The 20892-nt window shown below is 35.3% G+C and overlaps 1 protein-coding gene across 2 annotated transcripts; it reads left to right on the forward strand.

Annotated features, from left to right (window-relative positions):
- The first annotated feature begins 929 nt into the window (after window positions 1-929).
- Window positions 930-20561, forward strand: yps (ypsilon schachtel). Of its 2 annotated transcripts, XM_043421938.1 has the most exons (7): window positions 930-1083; window positions 3986-4049; window positions 9031-9064; window positions 9611-9866; window positions 10440-10801; window positions 14197-14256; window positions 15871-20561. In XM_043421938.1, exons 1-7 carry the CDS (start codon window positions 1023-1025, stop codon window positions 15913-15915), a joined length of 882 nt encoding a protein of 293 aa, XP_043277873.1. In that variant the 5' UTR covers window positions 930-1022; the 3' UTR covers window positions 15916-20561. The 2 variants fall into 2 exon arrangements, with proteins under 2 accessions (XP_043277873.1, XP_043277881.1); XM_043421946.1 differs by lacking the exon at window positions 14197-14256.
- Window positions 20562-20892: the final 331 nt, after the last annotated feature.

Consider the following 20892-nt stretch of genomic DNA (forward strand, 5'->3'; position numbering starts at 1 on the left):
GTTCTTCAACATCAAGTGCGAAAACACAATTTTTTTCAAAATTTTCTTCTGTTTAGTTATCAAGTAATTACGCATTAAAGCAGATTTCTTATGCCCGGAATGTATACCTATATATATGGAAACGCTATGCTTATACACGTGAACTTTAGTGATCAATTACTCGATAACTGTACAGAAGAAAAATCTTAAAAAATTTGTATCGTCAAATTTGGCACTAAAGAATATGTTCACCAAATTTTATAAAATTCTGATCATTTTGAATTTTTTTATGTTTTTAGCATGGTTTAGCATGGCAACATTGTATCGCCTGTGCAATATATCCTTAACACGCGCTTATTATCCTGCATGATGCTCAATATTTTTTTGTTTTGCTCAGAAGTTGAGTTTTTTCATCATTCGACTCGTCGTCGCATACTCATGCACCGGAATCCTTTTGTTTCGGGCTTTTTTCATCATCGGTCGATACGTGACTGCCATTATAGATAGCGGGAAATTCAATTTACATTTAAGCACTTTTCTGTTATTTACTCTTTACTAGACTTTTTTTTCTCGGGGTATTGAAACAAAAATATTTTCCATCATCGGTAGACTGCCGCGAAACCTGATAAGAAAAATGCCTTCATCAAAAAATGATTAAAATATCATGTTTTTTTTTCTGTACCGCGATGACAAGAAAGCGAAAAGATAAGTCCAGTAGCGCCACCGTCGGTGCGCCAGCTGCTGCTGCTGCATCGACACTACGCTTTCTATGAACATGCATATCTATGTACATATTCAAGAGGAGGGAGGAACTTGATTTGAAAGTGGGATTGTGATTGGGCGAGATAGGTCAGTGTCGTTGTTTACGGCCAATCCGTGTTAACGTGACATATCTTCAGACACATGTTTCGTGCGTTCGTCTCTGGCAATCCTGGCGGTGAAGCAGCCATGTTGGGAACATTAGAAGGTAACCAACAGTACAACCAGAAGGACAGGAACATCTAGGTTCGGCAGCGGCGTGTCTAACACCTAACACCACCACCATGGCTGACCCGGAAAAACAGCCCGAACAACCAAGCGCAATCCAGCAAAAAATGGTCATCGGTAAGTTTTTAATCAAGTACAAGAGAACGTGATAAAAAATTATTGATTTTTGTGGAATAATCGATTAAAAAATAATGCGGTGGAAATCTCGAAGCTTGGAATAAAAATTCAGCCCCGGGCTCGTTTGTGTATTTCGGGGCTTGCTCGTCCATCGTGTAATGGCGCCTATGACGAGCAGACGTGCGACCATGTGGCCCGGCATGCCGGGATTCATCCCTGTAGTCATAAAAATTACTTATTTCTTTTTCCTAGTTGATTTTTCTCTCGATGTTCAATCAATATGATTATTTCAAATCAGCCTTTATTTTCTTATAAAATTGCAGTCGCGCTCGTCAAATATTCTCCGGCATCTTTTTGTCTCGAAATATGGCTATCCATGGTTCTTTTTTCTCTATCATTTTCGATCCTCCCTTTAAGTGATATTTCTTGCATTTTTTTAAATTCATGCTCGACTGCTTCTACTCATCGGATCTTTATCGAAGTCTTTTTTCGCTAAGTTATTAAAATTTTTTTTCTTTCTAACTTTCGCAATGTCAGTCAGAGGATATGAAAGCGTGGCTTCAAAATTCCAAATGAGGGCAAGATATTTTTGGTTCTGTGTGAAAATAACGGCTTTCGAGTCGCAACGGTTGTGGATATGAAATCATTAGACTTTCGGCCCTCATCCAGCGATTCAGAGGAAAATGCTTTTTTTTTCAATCTCCAAAACATCCTTTTATCTCCCTCTCCCCCTTTTTTTTTTGAATATCCCCATTCGCGAAAACGAAAAATGGTTCCGCGGCGCTTGTTTACGCGTTTCGCGGAGGTCAATTCCCCCTTCGTATTTCGTGTGCGCGAGACTCAATGTAGATATAGAGACAAGTAAACTAACTGCGCTAAGGGAAACGCGAGTAGTACGCAGGACGACAGGCAGGGGGGAGAATTTTGAATACCAACGGGTTCACAGTCTACCCTCTTGTTCTCATTGATTTCACGCGAATTTCCGATTTCCCGTATAATATGCTTGTACGTTTTTTCGCTTTATTATATGTATCACTAATATCACTTTTTTCTATAAATTTTTTAAATAAAAAATGAACTTTAATGCGGTGAAAAGAAGAATTAGCGAATTTCACTTAATACGAAATGTCATAAACGCTTTGAAGGAATGGAAAATGTCTATTTTTATCGAATGAAATTTTAAACTTGTGGGCAAAGCGAAATATTTCCATAGTTGATTGTTTGATGAAGCTACTGAATGATAGCGGAAAATCTTGTTACAAATGTATCAGAATTTTCATTCCCTGAATAGAGCAAATTATACGATAATGTAGATTGCGTAATGATTAATTGAGCCAATAGGTACGATCTAAAATACGCATTCCGTCCCCGATATCGTGAATTTTTGGATTTGTGATTGGGTTCGTTTTTGTTTGAGTATTTTGGGAGGACGTAGTTTATCTGTAAAGTTTTCGTTCAACAACAAGAATCTAAGCGCTCCAAAGGGTATAAACTTCGGCTTGTTATTCCCCACAGACGAGAAGCACACACACGCGCGGGATTATTGCTCCGTTGCCAAATACGCTATGGTTCGCTTAATCGAATCGACCGACGTGTAAATTTCTGTAACGCTAACATATCCATACATTCGTTCAAATATTTGTTGTGAATACGAGTTGAGTTGTACATGCGAATGTATACGATATTTTCTCGCTTCTCACAAAACCAATATTTTTCAGTCGAGCAATATTCGCTTTTTTTTCTCTCTTTCAATCATGACGAAAATTCGATTGAAAGCTTAATCTCTATATTTTGTGTTGTATACAGTCATATATTCGAGAAGAAAAGCTTGTTGCACGGTTGAGCAATTTTAATGTCGTCGTTTGTGCCATTTTATATGAATGCTTTTCGTTTTGGAAGGAAATGTTTTATTTCTGAACGATATCCGTTTTCACACCATGGCAGCAGCTTGCATCTTCTCGAAAACCTGCTCGTATCGAGCACGAATTAGGGAAATATTTGTTACATTTGCTTACTCAAAGATATTTTATAGCTTAATAATGGGGAAATTATAGAACAACCGTTCGGGTTACATAATTTTATTCGAATGTTAGCCTAATTATGATTATTTTTGACCATATGAATTTTTTGAAATAATGCTTAATACTCTTTATAGTTATTTCGAAAATTTGACAAAGTTGTCGATAATACGTATTCGGTAGGAAATTTACGTACGAGCGATGCCTCAATGATTTAATTTTTGACTATCGTAAACTTTCATCGAATATTCATTGAACGAAAATAAAAAAATGCTCTTAATCTCATTACAATATTCTATGACATTCCTGCAATGAAATTTATCACGGCTTTGCGTTCATTTAACTTTTCATATATCCTGTTCAACTCATTTCAAATAGATCAAGAATGACTCGAACATTCGGAAAATGGGATAAACAAATTCCCGTAAATGATAAATTAACTCCGTAATTTCAACTCCGTAGTTTCGACGTGACTGAAATAAAATAAATCGACGCTTCCATTCTTGCCTTGAAAACGACGCTGAAGTTTCCAACGTTGGAGTCCAACGAAATGAACGAAAAAAACGTTTGTAATTCACCAATTTTTTATTTCACGAATCGTTGGTGCACCTTGAAAAACTACGAATCGCAAATTTGGCAGGGAACAAAATAGGGGAATTACTGGAATTATTGGAGAGTTTTTTTCGATCATTTCGTTGGACTCCAACGTTGGAAACTTCAGCGTCATGCCTTGAAACGAATTTAACGTTATAAGAAAATCACCAATCCATAAATATATATTTATAACAGTTTGGATATGCAGGCAGCCGTAATAAAAGTACATTGGAATTTTGTAAGCTTTTGTCTTTTCAATATTTCAAAAAAATAATTTAATATTTTTCCAGCTAACAAAGTGACCGGAACCGTGAAGTGGTTCAACGTAAAGAGTGGATACGGGTTCATCAACAGGTCAGTCCTCAATTTTTTCGTTCATACCAGTTACACCCTTTCTTTCTTATTTCCTTTTTTTCATTTCATTCGTCTTTCGTTCAAAAAGTCGCTGTGTAAATACATACCCAATAATCGTACATGCCCGATCGACTATCGTGTTTGCAGAATTGTCCACACCAGTAAGCCTACTCGTTTATCTTGAATTACAGAATTTATTCCTCCAATTATTCAGTTACGTCCAATTCATTATTCTTCTCAAACAAATTCATCAATTCGCATCCTCAATCAATTAGCTATGCGGTTATATGTATAGATACACGCTTTTTACGGATGCGCTCGATGTTTGAAGAAACATGAGAGTTATGTGCTGTTCTGTCTTCAAAAGACTGAAAACCTCTTTTTTTTTTCTTGTAGTATCAAGCGAGTATGTATCGAACTTGTGGTCATCTCTCGTACTCGCGCCAATGAAAGATCACTTCGATAAACAGCATTGAAAAAAATTCAAACAAATTTTTAATCATTATATCATTGTATCTTCCGAAAGTAACAATTTTTCGAAAAGCCGACACTTGTGAAAGTTCCAATACTAATAAGGAAGCATCAATGAACCCCATGAATAATATTTGACCTTTTATTCGTGTGTCTGAAGTCAAAGTATTTTTGGGAATGAGCATGGGTAATTTTATTTTCTTCTTTTCTATTTTTGCGATTCTAGGTGCATATTTTCTAGCATAGAAATTGGAAGCTCTTCTTTTCGTGTGTTTGTTAAAAATAAAAATTGCGATCAACATATATTTTGAAAAGAGAAAGAGATTTTGAAAGAAAAGAGAAAAAAAAGATTTTTTCTCTTTTCTTTTTTTTATTATAAAAATGTATTATATAAAAAAACTGCTGCCGTTTGTCGACACATTGAATGGTTCAAGGATAATCCGCGACGTTGAAACGTTTTTACGAGCTCTCTCAAATCAGGATGGTTGTAAACTAGAATCGCAAAAACATAAACTCTCGAAAAATATCTCAGTATTGACATGGATATTTATCTATTCGATTCAATACTATTTTTTTTTTGAACTCTTGAAAATTGGAAGCAGCCGAGATCACAGCTCCTAGGAATAGCGGAGAATGCCTTTCGAGCATTTCCGATTCATGACTTCATCTTATTTGATAATCGCAAGCAGTCAGAGTCTAAGCAGACGAAGAACTTATTCAGAAGTTTACGGTTGAAAAATGTTCCGACCCACACAGTTACAAAAAAGTATAAACGAGCAGTAGAAAAAAATACTCTTCACTTGGCAGTTTTTTCTTCATAATATTTTTTCATGCACGGAGAGTAAATAAATCGTGGAAAAAGAGAAATAAGAATAAACGGTATCACCGATCACACATATTTTTCTTTTAGAATTAAAAGAAAATAATTTTAGGAAAACACTCGCGGGAGTATTACATGATTTAAAATCTTATCTGTTCAATCGGAGGGCTGTTTGTTTTCAGTAATATCTGGCAAGCACAAGCTTTTTTTGTCGTGGTTTCCAGAATAATACTCACTGTTTTACCTTGCCTTTATTACCACCTTTGTGGTCTTTCCTTAACACACTACTTTACGAGTCATTTATTGTACTAACACGCAGAAAGTTGGACTACCACCCGAAAAATGAAGAAAACGTATACAAACGTGAACAAAGCATAATTACAGAAATATACATTTTGAAAGCATCAATAAAACATTAGTAAAAATTATGTTCATGAAATTGTAGTTTATACTTTAGGGCCACGAAAGCAACAGATACGTACAAAGTTATATATACTCCTATTTTTTTTTTTTTTTCATTAATTTTTATAAGAAAAACGATAATATTAATAAATTTTCTCAACTGTATCAATCGGCAACAAATGAAAATGAATAACACGGACAGTAGAAACGCAGAAAAATACTTGGAGATAGTACGTCGACTGTTTTCAATTCTTTATGAAGGGACACTCCACACGTACTATTTTCGGTCTCTTCTATTTATTTGACTGGGTGCTTTCAGCCATTGGCAATCACATTGTCGAGTTACCGTCCGACCGCGCATATCTCATCTGTTTCAACGAAATGCTGTTTTTTAATATTACAGAATTTCTTAATTTTTCGTTGGAATAGATTTTTTTTTTTGCACATACCATTCAATTTCGTGATCGATTACGGCTTCGCCATAAACAACGCTCTTGAGGCGAATAGACTTATCAGAATGAAGTATGTTGTAAAAAAGAAAAAAAAAACACGAGTTCAATATTACAGTCACATTCACGATGAAATGAGAATAATTTGGGCCTTTTTCACGAATATTCACAAATGATGAATTATCATGTTTAAATAATGGAAAATACATATTAAATCACTTGAATCCGAGATACAGATGTAGTTAGTATCTTGGCTATGAAAATATTGGATAACCTATGGGCTGAATTTACAAACTGTGTCAAGTGCCCCTTGAATACTGTAACGGGGGCGCAATCGTTCGTATCATCAAGCCAGATGAGTGTTCTCTTTTTTCTGTTTTCGTCTTTCAGGGTATTTCGTCACCCCTTCAACTATCTTGCTGTGATTTTCATGAGTTTTCCGGTCATTACCTTGGCATATGTCACTGATCCTCATTCATGTGTGTTAGAACGATTTTAGTTAGGAAGTATATTTTGTGGAAAAAAAAATGCGAAAATTTCAGAATAATATTTTCAAACACATTTATAGCAAAACATATATTTTAAGACGTGTTGTATCTTTTATTTTTTTTTTCTAGAGCAACCGAATTGTGAAACAGTGGACAATATCAGGACAAATCACGAGATATAATTCGTATTTGAATTGAGCTTACCATGTTATAATGAAAAAAAACCTTTTTTCTTTGGATATATTAAATTTTTGCGCGCGAAAGTATATTTTTAGTTGCACCTATGTGAGGAAATAATTCGTGCCAACATGTATATATATAAAACTGCACAGTTTAATTATCTTTTCGTTCGTCTTGTTTGGTAGTGAGGTCGGTTCGAAACCTTATTAACGTTTTCTCTGGGACTGGGTGAAGCCCTCGTCGACACGTGAGCAATTAGGAACGCGTGCTGTACTGATTAAGTCCTTATTCCATCACGCCATTAGTGTCGTCATGGTCATTCTCTATGTATTATGAATAATGTCTTTCCAATTTTTGATGTAACTTATCGTTACCAATTTTCGTCTTAAGGACGAACTTTGATATCAGATTTAACTAAAAGAATGTCTACAACACGTTTATTAAGCTTTTCTGTCAACATTCTTTACGCTTCTACATCAGCCTGCTTTTTCGCATGGACAGGGACGTCCTTAATTTTCATCATTCCACTTATTTTTTGTTTAGAACAATTGTTATTCACAAATTAGTATTCTATCATTGGTTGTTGGATTATTTGTCTTTTTTCGAAATTGCATTAGATCTTTGTTATTTTATAACAACAGATACCCATTTTAAGAACACTTGAAGCAAAAATAAGGTTATTATTTTTCCTCTGTTCGAAAATAATCACATGGTCGAAATATAAACTATTAAAATTGACAACAAATCTGGGTGTTTTATTTCTCAAAAGTTTACGATAAACAAATACGACTGTCAAATAGACGTTGTTAAAAAAAAGCACCATTGAGATCAGGGAACAGCGAGAATATTTGCTCGTATTGAAACGAATAAAATTGAGCGAATTGAGGTAGTTAATCCGGTCATATTCAAGAGACTCGGTATTTTTATGTACGGGAAATGGGTGCGAACTATTGATAAAGAGAAGCTGATCGGAAAGTTCGAGAAATGCGACGGGTTGTTGTTGAAATGAGATGAGAGATGATGAGGGCATGGTTGAAATAGGAGACACACGATGTAAGGATTCTTGGACGTAGTACCGCGGCGGTAAGCCGGGTGAGGGTGGGGGGGGGGGGGGGCGTTACCTGAGGAAAAGCGGCAGCAGGCGTTGTCCCGTGTGACTGTTTGGTTCGTACAAGTCCGAGGACCCGCGCATCCAGAGAGGGAGAGGGTTCAACGATCTCTCAACTCCGTGCTTTGCTCCGCAGCTTCACGCGCCGGGACTCTGGAGCTGAATATACATATATAATTTTTCGTATAGTCATAGACGGCTCGTGGATTTATGTGTACAGAGATGAGTATAGCATCTATATCTGCGTGTAACGTCGGATCTATAAAGTAAGAGCAACTTGACGAAGAGCAAAGAGTGTGAGTTTCGTTCATTCGAGGTCTTTGAGTGTGTTAATACAAACGCTTGTAAAATAATGAAAATGTGGACAGTTATTTTCGAAATTTTATAACTCAATTGAACATAAAAAAAGCATCGCGTATTCTTGTTTCGTCCCGTGCTACAAATGAAATTCTTTTTTACCGCTGAAAAAAAATTCATTAATTAAAATCGTTTACTTCCGTAATATCAGGATGTATTATTGTAAACCGATTTTCAATCATAATCTCTTATTATTATATATTTTTTTAAACAATCCTGCCGTATATTTCGTAGAGAACTTTCCATTTGTTAAATTTTACACTTTCTCTACGTGTCTGGTCCATCATCAACACTCCGTTAGCAATGAACTAAGAAGAGGGCCGGGGGGGGGGGGGCATATTTTGTATTTTTATTCTCGTATGGTGCAAATAATAATATTTCTAAAAAACTTCTTGATACTTTTTTTCGTTTCTTTTAAATATTAATGTATGATGCAAATCGTGGACTGTCGAGAGGGTTCGGGCATTTGACTTTTAGATAAATCGAGGACCGATGTCCGAATTAGAAGTTTCATCGTGTTCTCGTGTTCCGACTATTCGTAGATACGGTACAGAAGAAAGAGGAAGCTTCGTCGCAATACTATATTTAGGCTATCTATTTTTACATATCCATGACGCGTTTGTGAAATTATTTGGACATGAAACTTTTAGAAATATATTTTTCTTGTGCAGAAACTAACGTTCTTTCATTCGTTCGTTTGTTGCAGAAATGACACGAAGGAGGATGTGTTTGTCCATCAAGTGAGTTTATTTTAAAAATATAAATATACATCAATTCGCAAGAAAATTGGAGAAAAGTCTGGCCTACACCGAAAAAAAATGTCTATTGAAAAAGGAAATCTTTCGAGCGAAAGTGATTGAAAAAATCTATTTCATCATGATTTGATGGAATTTTTCAGGCAATATAATCTCTTGATATCTGAATTCATGCTTGCATAGAAACACACGTCGTTCGGAAAATGAATTTTCTCACAGAATAGCCCGCAATAAAAGTGAACAATTTTTGAAATAAAAAATACAACGCGTCGTCTGGCAATCGATAAGATGGTCAACTGGTTGTTAGAGACGAACTTTAAGAAATAAGAAAACAACATTTTGTTGTATTTACTTGAAATGATACCTATTTTAATAATGAATTAAGGAAAATTTAAGGCTGTCATATCCCGCAATATACGCTCATAATTATTTGTTCGATATGAATATGTTCTATAACATTTGGCGGATAATTTGCCAAAACAATTACATCGTAGTTGGACTGTTTAATTTAGTGTTACTTTTTCGTTTTAGTCGGCCATTGTCAAGAACAATCCGAAGAAGGCCGTGCGCAGCGTGGGCGACGGTGAAGTCGTCGAATTCGACGTGGTTATTGGCGAGAAGGGCAACGAGGCCGCCAATGTGACAGGACCGGGTGGTGAACCGGTGAAAGGTTCACCTTACGCGGCAGACAAACGCCGCGGTTATCGCCAATGGTTTTATCCGAGACGGGGTGGCGGTGCAAGGACCCAACGTAGACCACGCGAGGGTCAGGAGGGCTACGAGTCCGGTCAGTTCAGTAAAAAACCTCATTTCTTTTATTCGATGGACACCCGATACGGTCTCTCAAAGAAAATGAAAACTTTGATCATTATTATCTGTACAGTTTTAGTACTGATCAAATTAAAAATAACCGTCTACAATGAAATATAATAAAATATATAGAATACATATAATAAAATACATTAAAAGTATTGGAATTTATAAAGTAGGCTTTACTAAAAAAAAAAAGTTAACTTAGCTTTCAATTTTTTTTTCGTAGAGTCAACCTTTATGAATTTCAAAACTTATATTGTTTAGTCTGTTTAACGAGAAATTCAATAAATCAAATGTTTGAATGAATGAATGACTATGTAGATCATTTTTCGATATACTTCAGTCATTTTTTCATGGACAAAATATTCGGTAGAAGCCAAGCCAGTATCTATTACTATTGAAACTCAAATGAGGATATTTTGTAGAAATATAGAATTTTCGGTGGAAACCATGCTTCCCTGTAATCAATGAAGGGAAAAATAAATATCGATACTAATCTTTGAAGAAAACTGTAATGAAAAACGAATTTGGATTGAAATTTTTTCAGGTGAGGGTGGTAAACAAGGCGAAGAAGGAAACAACGCCGGTGAGACTGCAGGAGGTCAAATGAGACGCTACAGACCTCGTCGAAATTATGACAGTTATTATCGCGGAGGTCGTCGATCGGGCCCGGCAGGAGCTCAGCAGGGGGAGAACGGTGGAGAGGGTGGTGAGGTGGTTGGTCGTTACTCCAAGGGCGAACAGGGAGGCGAGGGTGGAAACGAGGGAGCTGGTGGAGTACCGCGCAGTGGCGGTGCCGGAGGTGGCGGGCGGGGGCGCGGTGGACCACCTCGTCGTTATTACCGACGCAATCTTCGCGGTGGTCGTGTCGGTGGTACGGGAAGACGACCCAGAAGTCAGGATGGCCAGGTATAACATGAAGGAATTACAAAAAAATTGTTCAACTCCCTCGCTCCCCCCTCCAAACATATGTCCATTGTTTCATTATTTTTTGCATATTGTTTCGGTTTTTTATGTTATTTTAATTTTAACCTATTTATCGTATTTTTCTTATTAGTTTGCACATCCTTATCGAACTTTTCATGTTTTTTTTCTCACTAGAACACTCTTTATTCTTTTTTCTCGTTCCTTTTAACATTAAAAAAAAATTGTTCCTATTCGTCGTTCGTGAAGTTATTGAGACTGAAAATAGAACTATTCAGGTGAGCGACTTTGGTGATAATGGCCGCGCCGAGCATATCCAAAACGGTGCAACCCAAAGACCTCCCCGACCTCGTTATCGTAGGCGCCCAATTCGTCAACCTCGATCCTCAAGTTCTCAACAAATTTCCAATAAAAATGACGACTCGCGATATACGATAATCGCTGATCCTCCTAAACATTTGAAAACCTCTCCTGGATCCTGTCATCAAATCGTAGAGGTACATTTCTCATTGTATCATATTTTTGCCTATCTATTTTGACTAGACAATTTTCACGAGTGACCTGAATTCATGATGAAATTTTGAAAATGTTTCAAAACTTCGTACTGCACGTGGACATAGTCGTTGACAAATGACGGTGAAGCTGAATAAAGAAAGTTTTGCATTGCACAGTAATAGAATCTTTTGCAATAACGACAAAAGGCAGCATCTAAGCAACCACTGAGTATCCAGTGGCCAAGCAATCAGCTGATTCTCATAAATATGGGCCCTCCAAACGCGCGCAAATTGAAAGCTTCTAGTGCGTTAACCCGAGATGCTTGAACTTTTTCCTTGAACAAGGTCAAGGAATATAGCTCAAGTCTTGTGTTCAATATAATTTGATGATCATAGATCTTACCGTGAAATCCCTTTAAACGGCGGACTGCACTTTCAGCAGCATGATACACGTGTGATATAACACAATAGGAATCAGGTGTAAAGAGACATTGAACCATTAATAATGAATCAGCCATGGAATCATACTCATCATTTATTAAATAAAAGCTGACAGCTTTCGAAGATACTTCAAAAGTTTTTAAAAGTAACCAGTAGGCTCTTGTCACAGCTCAATCCGATTTGTCTCCAAACCGAACGCTATCCACAATGAAAACAGTAGAATGTAGATTCACATCGATTGGGGTTTCTAAAATTTCGAAACTGCCATATTTTTACACATATCAGCCGCAATTTTAATTTTTTAAACATGATCCTATTTTAATCCTATTTTAAGATTTCATCCCCTGACAGCTTGAGTAGGTCGTAGCGAAAGAAAATTTGATAAATTGTTTAATCTTTAATACCGTGTTGATTAGCTCACTTTTTTTTTACAATCAGAAAGTAATTGAGAGCACTTAATCGATAATCAGAGTGAGAAATTGATATCTGATTTCTGTAACGTTAATCCGGTACCTCGTGATATCAGAACCAAAAAATCTGGTAGCTATTCTTAAGTAGCAATCAACGATTAAAAATTAATATGGTAATACAAAAGAGATCGGTTATCGAATGAATTCTTGTAATTTTTTCAATTAGAGTTGACGAAAAGAAAATATCAAGAGACTCGGTAGTGTTTCGGGACATAACCTCATTTAGCCATTGGATTAGTGCGTGATGACCCATGTTGTGCTTTACTGAACTTGAAATTAGTGTCATCAAGTGCATGATGATCGCGGGCTTGCAAATAAATTTTTCACAAATCATAACATCTTCACACAATTACATATGCTGCGAATATGCAGCGTTGCCAAATTTTGCTATCACAAATTAATTGTCTGTAAACGGCTGATGACGAGTAGCGCAACTGAGTGATTCAAGATTAATTTTTAAAAAATTTAGTTTGATCAATTAGGAATGTTGACGTTTCCTTGAAAATGTACAAGAAAAAAATTTATTCACTATGAAATTATCGATTATTGGTTTTGCGAAAGAGAAAAAAATGAACAATTATTTACGGTCAAGCGATCACAAGAACCGTTTATCATGTTAAGAGGATGGATCTGTCGGTATATCGCAACCGTGAGTGCGAGAGAGATAGCTGCAAATTTCGAAATCGAAATTCTTTGACACGGTTTGACCAATTAAAAAAAGGCTCTGTCAGTCGATTTTTGTCATCGTCCTGCGTTGGCTGACAGAGCCTTTTTTTAATCGGTCAAACTGTGTCAAAGAATTTCCATTTTGAAAATTCCAAGTGAGGTTACTAACTGATCCATCCTCTTAATAATAGTCCGAAAGGTGTAATCAAAATATTTTGTGATTTGAAACAAGCGAAAACGCACGCGTATGTGCGCGATTATTTTGAAGATTTTGTGACTGAATTCGGAATAGTTGTATAATTACCGAGTTTCTTTTAAGTCGAATTTTTTTATTTTGAACGAACAGTGTTGTTGAAAAACGTGGAAGCCTGATACGCAATTTTAGATTGAAAAAGACGTTCGTTGAAATCTCCAAGTTTTTGAACCTTTTTTTCTCTATTCCATCGAATAAAGTAGAGAAAACTACTAGATTTATTTGGATGAAACTAATTAATCACAAAAGAAAGCTCTAAAATCGAAGTCATTTTCAGAATTGGAGAAACGGAGAAATGGTGTTCAGTCTCATTTAAAGTCTGTCGAAAACATCATGACGTCATTTGTTATTGCACTCAACGAAATAAGCACTACAGAGATCGGTGTAAAGTTTAAATCATGGACGCGAATGTTATGTGCGTTCTACTATATTTTATATACACAAATACTTCTTCAGAGTCCAATCCAGCTTCTAAAGTTGTTTAATAGTCTTTCTAAAAAAACAATGCAAAAGCATACCCGAAGGATTTGTTATTCAAAATAGTATACTCAGTTTGTTAGGAAGTTATACCATCCTTTTTCATTGAACTCTACAGTGACGTACACACGAAAGGTTTAGGATGATCTCTCGGGCAATGGCTTCTTTAATAGCAGGTGAACAAACGCGTGAAACAATGAATATGGTGAAAATTGCGGTACATGAATTTATATTTATAATTTATGTGCAGTTGAATAATAATGCGTCGGTCGCTTTCATGGATAATGGTTTCATTTAAATACTCAATAATCATTTCACGTTTATATGAACAATCGGATTCTATTTTGTTGATCGAATTTTGATCCATTAAAATAATCGCTTAATGAATTTTTTCTTCGCAAACACTTTTTCTACTTACTTTCACACGTATTGTTCTTCATTTTACTCTTTTAATTCAATCAACCGTCCTTGTGTACGTACCCCGGTTCGTACGATGTTGATAGAACGAGTCCTCCTCTTCGAAATAGAAGTAGCGCTTGGCACACACTTTTGCACGTCTTCCTTTTGTACAATTTTCAGCCGGAGCAGGCCTCTGCACCTAAAGATTCCGGCGAACCAGCGTCGAACCCTCATCCACAGGTAAGGTTTTCCTCTTTTGTTTTATTTTCTTATTTTCTCAATGATGTTTTTTCTTTATATTTTCGCAATTTTAACACTAATTCTCATATTAATTGTGATAATTTTTATCAGAATGATTCTAATCCTTTTTTATATTCAACATTATTATTTTCGTAGTCTTGGCTTTGTTCATTGGCATGACTGTTCTTTCATCCTTACGGACGAAAGATCCATCTCTTATTCAGGGCTTTTCACTTTTAAAATCCCAAGTAGATTCACCTGGTTGAGTGATTGAATAAATGAAAATATACCATGGACTCGAAACAATACAATATAATATTTTACTTTCTATTTTATACTTGAACTTTTTTGCCCAATGTGTCACTGTTTAATATTTACATGAAGGTAGAGAGAATCGTGGCAAAGCTGGATGATACAGGTGACTGAACTGAGTTTCACTTGATTAGTATCATCTGGAACTAGGGATAATTGCTCCCCTCTCAGCCGTCGGTCGATGCCCTAATAGTTGGTGTATGGCGAAGTGATCACGCAACTTAATATTGACTACGCCCAAGATTGATTAATTTCGGAGATCGCTAGAGCTATTCACCGACCGTGCAATACTTGCTGGCAGTTACAATTACATAATAATAGATAAAAATGCTCAATTTGAAATTTCATTCAGATCAAAAAATTACCTGAAAATTGCTTGCGAAGGCGTTCCAGTTTTATTTTAACGTACTTTTTTTGCAATTAATAATGTTGGAATATTGGCTCTTATCAAATTGCTCTGTATCTAAAAGGAGGACCTTATAAATACCGAATTTGATGAAAAAGAACGAAATCGATGCTTTCCGATTTTAATAATTTTATTCTAAAAGAAAACTGAAAATATCGCACGAGAATATCCTCACTCCCTGGTCCTATTTTGCCAGACTTATTATTAAGGTCGGAGAGAAGTCGATGTACCTGAATCATTCTCTTCACCTCATATGGGTCGCCTCAGAAGATTTTTAACATGGTACACTCGCGTGGAAAACCATTTTTTTCACCGCCATACTTTATTTATTCCTTACAATTTTTTATAGCTAAAACAGTTTTACTTAATGCTCTGAATAATATTAATTTCATTAATTAATTAATAAGTTGAACAATATTATGTTTTTTTTAAGTTTTTCAACACGTCAGATAGAAAACTTACGAAAAAATTTGGCCATTTTGAAACACTGGAAAAACTCATGGAAGATAGCAAAATATCAATAATTAAACATTCTTTCGAAAAATATTGTTTGAATAGATGTCCGTAAAGTATTTTATTTTATTTATTTATTTTTTTTTCATAAAACCTCATGGATTCGAGTTTTATAGGATATTGAATGTCGCGTATCGATCGCATTTCTTGCAAAATCTAGTAATTCTGGAAGTTTTGGAATTGAGTTTGAAATATGCATTGCACGTCATCGATGTGAGCTTCCATTGCTGCCATGATTTCACAACTATAAATATCAAGATCTCCTTTCGTAATGTTATCGACAACCTTTTACGTTTCGTGTTACGTTTCGCTGTAAACTTCCCTTGATTTTTAATGAAGTAAAAAAAAAAAATTAAATAGTTCGTTCTTTAATCGTTTTGCAGGACAGTCAGCCGGTGCAGAACACTACTACCGAAAGCACTGCTTAAAGCCAGAAAAACCCGTTTCTACAGGACATTGCACAAAATCCCTCGTTGAGCAACGGAAAATTAACATTCATTTTTTTTTACAAACTGATATTCGTGTTGTAGTTTTATATTCAACGTATAAAAAACAACGGGAATAGCGATTGTATAGAAAAACAAGGAATTTTGGTGAAAAAGAACATCTTCAAATGAACATCTTAACGTCCGTAGAGACAGAGCAGCACCAGCAGCAGCAACAGCAGAAAACAGCAACATCATAACATGATAAATAAGAAAATTGAAAAAAAAATATATATATATATAAAACATAAAAGAAACGAAAAAAAACAAATCACCAATAAGAAAGAAAACACTATTCGGTACTCTTCCTCAGGAAAAAAAAACATGTGAATTTTTCGCGGTACGTAAGAGAGAACATCTGAAAAAAAAAACCGTGATGGACACTAGTAATAAACCTAATAGAGAACAACAAAAACAACAAACAAAGAGAAATATCGAAAGCAGTAGATATTATAGAGATCGAAAGATTTTTAGAAATCGTACCAATATTCTGGACTGTCTTCTGCTCTTTTATTGGTTTTTTCTTTTTGTTGTTCTTTCACGTCTCACAAACTAGTATTCCTATGTAGACGGAGAATATCGTGAATGGAAAAACCTAACGTTCCCCGATGACTCATTGATTCGCCCTATTCATACTCTCGAATTATTTCCAAAAGACCTTGGCTAATTTGAAACACGTATATACACATTAAAAGGAAACATTCGGAGTCAAATAGAGGGTGAAAGTGACCTTGGGATGTCGTCGCTGTCTTCATATCGATGCTTTTCGTTGTTTTTCTTTATTTTTTTTGTTCTCATTTCGTTGTTTCAAACAGTAACGGGAGTACAAGTAAAGACAAGAAAAACCGAATATCAAATGCCAAAAACTTTGCTCACTTTTGATTGTGAATAACTTATCATTTTCCACCATTCGTTTTCTTAGCACCATTGTACCCCAAATCGTTCAAGCATTTCTACTCTTTTTTCATAAATCGTGGTTTCATTTTTTCATCGCATTTTTCAACACGTTATCAGTTTCTGTTGATATCAATTTTTTGCCTCCTTTTTAGGCTCGAAAACCCCGAGATAATGTTTTCTCCGGGAAAAATCGTGTTCGCTCCCGCGCTCTGCCCCTTGGTTACGGTCATTCCTCGCTCCGTACGTGCGGCTTAAATGTTCTTATATCGTTGATTCTTGTGCTTTTTTTAGGTTTTTTGTTTGTTTTGGTTTTTTTTTTTTTTTTTTTTACTTTAATGTTGTTCAACAAACAGCATTAATGTAACGGGAGAAAAAAAGGAGTTGCGTGTGACCCCTGGAGGGTCGGAGCGCAACGCTACCGTTCGCTACAAACGGTAAACACTGTCTTGACTGTTGATTCGACTGAACCTATTGAAACTTCAACGATTGGACAATCGCAGTGCTTGTCCTGAGTTCCGTTTGTTTGTGAATTGATTCCTCGAATTCTGTTGAGTGGAAAAATTAAAAACAAAAATCCAGGAGATCTCAAACAATAACTCTTTCTTCATTTATTTCAAATATATCGCTATGGAATATTTTTACAATCGTTCGACCAATTCTATTCACGAACACGCCTCAATTCGAGACTCCCTATCTGTTCTGCTCTACTGACAATTTGATTGTGATTTGTCAAAAGGGTTAGCGAAAGAGAAAGAGAGAAAAAGAATAAAGAGAGAAATGCAAAAAATAAAAAAAAAAAATTATTATTTACCTTGCATGAACGAAGTACTTTTAAAGAGAATCTTTATTAGTTTTGTAGTGCTGCCATGAAATAAAGTTGATAATTTTGATTCGGAGTTTCTCCTCTAATGATTTGTTATTAATATGCCGCAATAATCTTCTGTAAAGCTATCTTTTGATGCTAATTTTTTTTTTTAACTTTCCAGTGACATTCATATTCAAATACATTGGCCTCTCTTTGTCTCGCCTATGAATCATACCATTGCCTAACTCAAACTTTCACCAAATTGTGTGCTTACATAAAAAAATTTGCAAAACACAGATTATCATGACATTTTCTCTTCTTTCAACGAAGATTTTCTCTCTTACCAAATGATGTTCTTGCTCATAAGCAGCGAGGCAGTATCGTTCAAATTTAGTTCTTCTGTTTTTTGTTGAAAAAAAGTACGATGAAAACATTAGGTTTTCAACTACCAATAAATAAAAATAATCATAATTCGCACTACGTCCTTGTGTTGTGCATAATATCTTCGTTGTATGTAGTAATTGTTCGGAGTAAAGGAAACACTACGATTACTATGATTCAAACAAAGTGAGGATATAATTAGTAAACGAAATCTGGGGCAGCTTTTAATATTCTAGAAAATGTGTGGGTGCGAAATTCAACAGAGTGCTGAGTAACGATATAAAATAAAACTCGCGATTACGTTACGTATCCGACGATTATTTAATTTGTTATGACCTATGAAATTGAAGCACCTTTTCTTTCGAATTTATCGAGTCAGTTTATATAAAATATAATTATTCAGGTGATCTATTAGTCCTCGCAGTCGGAAAAAAGGAGATACACACACTTTTCACGGACACACTTGATATTTAGGGAAAAAGGAGTTACAGACCGTTATGTGATTCAAAAAGAATAACTTGTAATTTTACTTTATCTCTTAATAGCAAACGTCTTCGAAAAAATCATGTATCGATTCTTTGGTTTTCAATGGTAATATCTGAAATTCGCAACTGTTATCCATATATTTAAACAAATTACATTATCCTAGTTTGTAATGAATTAACCATCCATCAACTTTAAAATTGTAAATAACTGAACTACAACATACATAAATTGTAAATATTTATAATTGAAATCTCTTCACTTTTTGGACGATTTATATAAAATTGCAATAATTCCTCTTTTTTTCCAAAAATGTTAAATTCTCAAACCTACAAAACAAAAGATATTTTTTATCGTAAAATGAAAAGAAAATAATAAAGAACAAAAAAAATGAATAAACAAAAGAAAATGGAAATGAAATATTCCATTTGCTCGAAACATTTTCTTGTTGCACAGTTAAGAAATGGGAGCCATCAGCCGAAAAGAGGGTCATTCGAGACTTCGACAATTTAATTAATCGTAAGATCGATTAACGTAATCGCGGGCATGCGGACGCGAAGCACCATAGAGAAGGAATGATAAAACAAAAATAACAAGCAAAAAACGTTAACAAATTCGAAGAGTCGACGAACAAGAAAATGAACACGCGTATCAAATATGTTCACAACATCAGGTTTTTGTGATTAGCCGTAAGGTGAAGGAACATGAATAGAACTAGAACTTTCGTAAAAGAAGAGGGAAACGAACAAAAAGAAGAGCAGACCGTCTCGAAATTTGTATGGCTGATCGTGAAAAAATACGATGCATGATTTGACTGAAAACGAAGTTATTGGGGAATAGCGATACGTTGAAGAAATAAAGGAAGAAAATAAAAGATGTCAAGTTGGAAGAGAAATTACAGGCAAATTGACACGAAGAAACGAAGAGAAGATGTGTGTGCATCCCCATAAATATGACTTAATCCCTAAGGGAATCAGATAGTAAAAAAAATACCATTTGGAGCCGCGTCTTGAATACACTTCCTAATGCTATGACGTTAAATTTTTTCACTTTCGAGTTGGTGATTGGGAAATCTCTGGGCATAAATGCGGATCTTGATAAGATAATACCAGTTGAGTACAGGGCTGGAAATAAATGAATGGGTTCGTAGTGGAAAATCGAGTCATTTGGAAAAAAAATTCGTGGGCAAATTGAGCAATGATGAAAAGATGATGCGAGGGGAGGGACAAAGAAAACTAGCTGACAGTAGCCTCAAGTCTGCGTTTTAGATCGAGATACGCGAAAATATGCAAACACAAACCATGAATAATAACCATTTGTGACTATCGGATTGCAATAATAATGATAATAAAAACAATCGATTTGTCAAGGCTAATATGAATTACTAAACGCGACATTCGTCAATTAGTCGTCAGATAGGGCAAAAAAGCAACAACATGAAAACTTATATGTAGTGTGTTTTTTCAAAATTGACGGGGTCGAGAATCAAGGGCTAATTAGTGGGGGAGTAGAGACGCGAACAGTAAGTGGCCCCTAGAGATATGTTGGTGTGGATCATTGAGAAAAGAAAATAAACGATAAAAAGATGAGAGGAAATATGAAAAACCAAAAAGAGATAGAATTTAAATCGGAGCGAGGCGTTCACTTTTTTGAACAGAGTCTCCGCGTAAAAAGCTCGACGGGCTGGCGAGTAAACATGCACCGACGTTTCCTATCTATTCTACGCTTTTTTGATTCCTATAAAACAATGAAAATGAAAATGAGATAATAAAAAATGGTGATTCGATTTCAATGCGACATGAAACGAGAAAGAAGAAACCAGCCGTCGGGACACGGGACGTTTTATTGCCTTCTCGAATCAATCGCCTCAGTGCCCGTCGACTGCCCAGTGAATTTTGTACCGAAACGTGTGAAGCTCTAAATGCTAATTTCATATATGGAATTTAATTTTTTCACGAAACATGTGCATTAAAAAAAATGAATAAATTGACGAAAAAAATCGCAAAACTCGAAAAAAAAACTTTATCGTGTTCTTTATTGCCCTGTTGTACTTTTTCCCAAGTGTCCTTGTAATGTTGATTATTCCAGCTTTTGCAGTTGTATCGAAATAGTTTTGTAATTACTTTTCCTGTTTCAATAAAAAATCTTACCTATAATTTTGAAGAATTTTTTTTATGGGATTCGTCAGTTGTTTATTAATTGGCATATATATTCCCCTAGGAAAAAAAGATTGGGACAAGTACATTGTTGGTCCCTCGTTTGCTGATAATTCCATCCATAAAAAAAAACTTGAAAAAAGTTTTTTTTAAATTGTAAAAAAAATTATTTTATAAAAAAAAATACAGAACAATTGG

This window comes from Venturia canescens, chromosome 1 (genome assembly GCF_019457755.1).
Source record: "Venturia canescens isolate UGA chromosome 1, ASM1945775v1, whole genome shotgun sequence".
Lineage (NCBI taxonomy): Eukaryota > Metazoa > Arthropoda > Insecta > Hymenoptera > Ichneumonidae > Venturia > Venturia canescens.